This window comes from Pteropus vampyrus, unplaced genomic scaffold (assembly GCF_000151845.1).
Source record: "Pteropus vampyrus isolate Shadow unplaced genomic scaffold, Pvam_2.0 Scaffold211, whole genome shotgun sequence".
NCBI classification, from domain to species: Eukaryota; Metazoa; Chordata; class Mammalia; order Chiroptera; family Pteropodidae; genus Pteropus; species Pteropus vampyrus.
Window position 1 is genome coordinate 915,088 of NW_011888992.1, and position 5,160 is coordinate 920,247.

The 5,160-nt window shown below is 67.2% G+C and overlaps 1 protein-coding gene across 1 annotated transcript in view; it reads right to left on the bottom strand.

Moving 5' to 3' along the window:
• CFAP46 (cilia and flagella associated protein 46) overlaps positions 1-5,160 on the bottom strand; it is a gene marked incomplete at its 5' end in the record, with an annotated part of 70,978 nt that overhangs the window by 29,128 nt on the left and 36,690 nt on the right. The window contains 4 exons of the mRNA XM_011372605.1: positions 872-1,018; positions 1,403-1,630; positions 2,482-2,699; positions 3,960-4,119. Of these exons, the coding sequence (XP_011370907.1) occupies positions 872-1,018; positions 1,403-1,630; positions 2,482-2,699; positions 3,960-4,119 (753 nt within the window). The remainder of the gene's footprint in view (positions 1-871; positions 1,019-1,402; positions 1,631-2,481; positions 2,700-3,959; positions 4,120-5,160) is intronic.

Below are 5,160 nucleotides of genomic sequence, written 5' to 3' on the forward strand. Positions count from 1 at the left end.
CGTGACAGCCACGAGCCGGAGACCGCCCCAGTGTCCTCCGGCCGTCGAGTGGACAGTCGGTCATGCAATGCGCTAACGCGGCGATGGAGACAAACCGCAGAGCCGCGGACGAGCGCCACGTGAAGGTGCGAACGCGTGACGTCACACGCCGATGGCAAGAGCCGGTGCACTCAGGGCCGGCTGCAAAGCCATCAGGGGTACCCACCCCCGGCACCCGTGCACGCGACCGTGCGTGGCAAAAAGGACCCTGCAGGTGTGACGAGGGTGAGGTCCTGAGCTGCGCAGACGGCTGTGCAGTGCCCAGGCGGCCCCTGCACACGACGACGTGGGCCTCAGCAGGGGAGGCAGCGAGACGTGTGACAGAGAAGGAAGGCGCCACGCAGGGTATGCGGCCACACGCCCAGGAGCACCTGGGGCCCCGTGGCTGGAGGAGGCAGAGGGAGCGTGGCCCCGGTGACACCTGGGCCTGGCCCAGGGGCTCCGACGCTGGACGCGTGGCCTCCGGAACCGTGGGCATGAACTTGGCTACTTGAACCACCCAGCGTGCGGCCATAGACCGTTAAGACACACTAGTTTTCACCGCTAGGGGCGTCCCTTGGGTGTCGAATGCCTGAGCAGAGGAGCGTGTTTCTTACAGACATTGCGGTTGCTGGGGAGAGAGCACACAGAGGGGCTGGGAGGGGCTTGGAGCGTGTCCTGGGCTGACGGTGACACAGAGATGTCCCCTTAACACGCCACCCAGCTTAACTGTTCACGTGCTTCTCCCAGACACAGTTCGTAGCACAGCGTGCTGGCTGTGGCTACACGTCGAGGAGGCAGGACAGCAGGAACTGGCCAGCTACCCGGGCCGGGGTGACCCAGGCTCACTCACCGGCCTCTGAATGCTGGATGGGTTGACGGTGGAGTCACTCGTATCCTGTGAGAACACAGCTGCCGCCTCCTCAGGGCACGAGTACACAGCCCACTGCTCCACGCTCCCCGGTAAGCCCAGCTCCGTGACGGGCGCTGCGGGCTGGCTCTGCACAGCGGGCGAACGCGGGACCTGCTTTCACAAGTGCAGTGGAGAGGTCTGGGTGGCCCGCTGGAGCGGACGGGTCGGGGGCCTGTCTGCGCTCCCCCGGGCCCCGTGGCTGCACGGGGCCACGTCCGACGCACGCTCTGACCTCACCTCCCAGGGAGTGTGACCTGCAGAGCCAGAGTCCCGGGGGACGCCAGGCCACGCCCCGCACCCCCGTCTGAGCTCCGGGGCTGGGCGGAGAGCACCACCGGCAGACGGCTGCGGGCGCACAGCCACGTGGACACGTAGGTCCTGGGGGTGAGCGGGAACCTCGCTGCCCCGCCCCGCCCCGCCCCGCCCCGCGGGGGTGATGGGGCCCGTGTGCCTCCGGGAGAGGCCGGCTACCTGCTTCGGCTCCTCGTCCTTCCCTCCGGCCTTGTCCTTCCGTCTGGCCTCGTCCTTCCCTCCGGCCTTGTCCTTCCGTCTGGCCTCGTCCTTCCGTCCAGCCTTGTCCTTCCCTCCGGCCTTGTCCTTCCTTCTCTCCTTGTCCTTTTTAGGCAGCAACAGGTTGGAACTAGCGGCTGCCGTAACCCCGCTTTCCGAGAGGGACTTCTCTGCTGTTGATAAAGACACCTGGGACAACGGAACATGCGGCACTAAGAACAGACCCCCCGCCCCCCACAGGCTCGGCCCTGAGGGCGGGTTGCTGACCCCAAGGCTCAGTTTGCCCTGGGCCGGCGTGCAGAGGTGGCTGCAGCGTCTGTGATGGGCGGGTCACCGGCTGGTCCTCCTCTGCACACAGGACACCGCACAGGCGGGGACACAGGGTGGGGCTGGCCCTCCAAGAGGCCTGTGAGTGAGGTGGCTCATTGTCTCTACTGAAGAATGCACTTAAACGACTTTCCCCGGTCCTGGTCCTCCCGAAAGGGCCTTAAATGACTCGTGGGGCGAGAACCTGGGGTCGAGTCCCTCCCCTGCCAAAGGTGACACACCCCTGCTGTCCTGGCACATTCCTGGGGGCAAACTCGCCCTCAGAAGAAAGGGCAGTCCTGACAGACACTCTCCTGCTGGCGGCACTGCCTGCACAAGGTCCCCAAGAAGAGAAGCCACCAACAGCTCCCCAGGGGCCCCTGTAGAGGTGGTATAGAGGGGGCAGCAAGGAGGCCATGCAGTGGAGTGGGACAGAAGATTCTGGAAGCCCAAGAGCAGAACTGCCAATGGTCAAGAAGACACAGGCTTTGACCAACTGTCCTTTCCACATGCAGCGATGCGGGCAGGTAACCTTGGCAGGCCGGTCCTGGGGTGGCCGGGAGGAGGGGAGCAGATCGGAGGGGACGGGGCAGGGGGCGGGGTGGTCGTGGGGAGGGCCGGGTTGTTGGACGTGGACGGACAGGAAGGAAATGGCGAGGGCCGAGGGCTGTGAGGCTGCCGTGGGGAAGCCTTCAGGGCGTCCTCGGAGGCCACGACCCCGCCCCCGGCCTCACCTGCCAGATGCGCTTCAGGAGCGTGTAGGCCACGAGGCAGTGCTCCTCGCAGGCGGGGCCCGGAGACACCATCAGGGCCAGCAGGATGTGGGCGCGGGCCAGCGCCTCCAGCTGCCGCACGTTTCGCAGCTTCTCCAAGGAGACCGTCCCCGCGTCCTCGGGCTTGGGGCTCTCCGGGGGCGCCTGCGTGGGCGGGGGCTCCCCTGCGGGACGGGCGCCTGCGTGGGCGGGGGCTCCCCAGGCCCTGAGCGCCAGGCTTGGCCACGCCCTCTCCACCTCGTCCCAGATGCTCAGCCACAGGGCAGCTGCCCGCTCAGTGCCCGTGGCCTCGGGGAGGGGCGCCAGCCGTGCTGCGGCCGAGGTGGCTGTAGGGACGGTGCCCCAGGGCTTCCCCGTGGGGTCGTGTGCTGGGGTGCTGTGGCCACGCCCCGGAGTGTGAGCGAAGGGGGCTGGCTGGCCTCCTGGGCTCTGGGGTCTCCTCGTGGGGGCGGGAATGAGGGACCCTCTCTGCACGGGCCACCCGGCAGCTGGTCAGAGCTGGACGTCCGCGCTCGCCCCTTCCTGGCCGAGTCCTGCAGCCCGGGAGGGGCCTCCTCGGTGCCGGAAGAGGCTCTGGCAGGGCTGGCCCGGGCCTCTCTGGGTCCAGAGCGCCAGCCCCGTGGGGCGACCCCTCTGGGCGAGCCCGCTCGTGGGGAGTGGGACCAGGACCGGAGCCCAGCCGGCCTTCCCTCTGAAAGGCCAGCAGTCACCTTGGCCCTCGGTGGGGGCAGTCTCCACCACTACCTCCCACTCCCCCACCCCCCCACCCCCGTGCCCTCCCCTGGGGTTGTGGGGGTGGGGCATGCAGTCCCCGCCCTGCCTGAGGCCCTGGGGACTAGGCCAGCTCAGTGCCAGCTCTAGAAACACCGGTCTGCTCCAGCTCTGCAGAGTCTCCCGTTTCCTTCAGCCAGGTGGACTCCTGGCGGGTGTCCGTGGTCCCCACAGAGCGCGGCTCGTGTTCTTGGGGCCACCTCTTGGTCCCCCAGCCCAGACCGGCAGAGGTCAGTCCACTCAGAATGCGGGCCCCAGGGCGGGTCCTCAGCCTGCTGGCTGTCAGCACCCCTGAGAGCTCCTCAGCCCTGGTGGCGCCCAGCCCTGCTCGTGGGGCACCCTTGGGCCTAAGCCCCCAGGATCCCGGCTCCCCACTCAGCAACACCCCACCCAGCAAAACCCCTTGCAGCCAAGCCAAACACCTCGGTGGCCTCCACTCACTGTTGGGGCTGCAGGGATCAGGGGGACCTCTGTCGTGAGCCTGAGGCCACCTCAGCTCAGAACTCCCTCGGGGCGGAGGGGCGGCTGCCACAGGCCATGCGCTGACAGAGCACCCTCCCTTGACCGCCAACCCTCCCTGAACCCGAGCGCATGTGTCAGCTAAGGGCCATCAGTGCCTAGGAGCCAGCGGCGGGGGGCGCTGCCCGTCCCCAGCTGCATCACCTCACCTGCTGGCTCAGGTGCGTCCTTGGCAGGTTTCATCCCCAGCAAGATGTCGATTGCCCAGTTCAGGTGGAAGGTCACGTCTTCGATGGGGAACTGCCTGTGGTACAGCCACTCGCTGAATTCCATGATGTAGTCGACCTTCTGCCACTCGCTCTCTGGCTTCTGCGGGGCAGACGGGACAGGGTGGTGGGGACCAGCCAGCCCCCAAGCCTGAGAACTGCAGACCCCACCCGATGACACAGCAGTGAGTGCATGAGCTCCTTCTAGAAGCAGGTGGGTGCATTTCCACCCCGCAGTCATCAGAACGAGCCCCCGCAAGTGGGACTTCTTCCGCTGTCTGGGCTCGTCAGGACCCCCAGGTGTGGATGAAGCGTTTGTACACAGCGAACGGGCAGGGAGACCAAAGCCCAGCAGTCTTCGTGAGCCTTCTGCTCCCTCGTGGACCCCGCCAGCCCTGCCCAGCCCCTCACAGACCCTGCATGTCCCGCCTACCGCCCAGAGCAGGCTCCCTGGCTCACTCCATCCCTGCGTGGGTTCCCTGGGCCCATGGAGAAATGTGTGTGTGAGCCTTCATTGGGTCGGTTCTGAGGGTAACCGAGCTCTGGACAGCAGGGAGCATGCGGCTGGGTCCTGCGTGCAGCCCCAGAGCCCCGTCCGCGCCTGGCCTGGTCAGTGAGTGCTGCACAGAGGGACGAAGCCACGGCCGTGCTCCCAGCCCTCACAGAGTGGGGGAGCCCTGCGGGGGACATCCCTGCCCTCCACCCACACCCCACACACATCACCCTGCACCTTGCGCCTCGGGGAAACGGGGGGGGGGCGGGAGAGCCAGGAGGAGGGGGAGGGAGGAGCGGGAGTTTGACTCGGTGGTGCTGGGCTAAGTGCTGGTGAGGTGGCTGCGTGGAACCGGCAGCAGGACATGTGCGGTCACCTGGAGGGACGTCGGGGCTGGAGACTCAGTCATGAGGAAAAGCCAGATGGAGGTGGCATGTGGCCCAGGCCAGTGGCTGAGACTCCCAGGGTGGAGACAAGAGGCGTAGGGGTGACCGTCAGAGACTTAAATGTAAGCGCTGAATAGAAGGAGGCGGCCGTGACTCTGTGACCGCGGGTCACGTGGCAGCTTCCCACACAGACCGCCAGCGACAGGAGGGCCAGGCGAGCCGGCTCCGTCAGAGCCAGGCCGCGGTGCTGCACAGAGCGGCACCA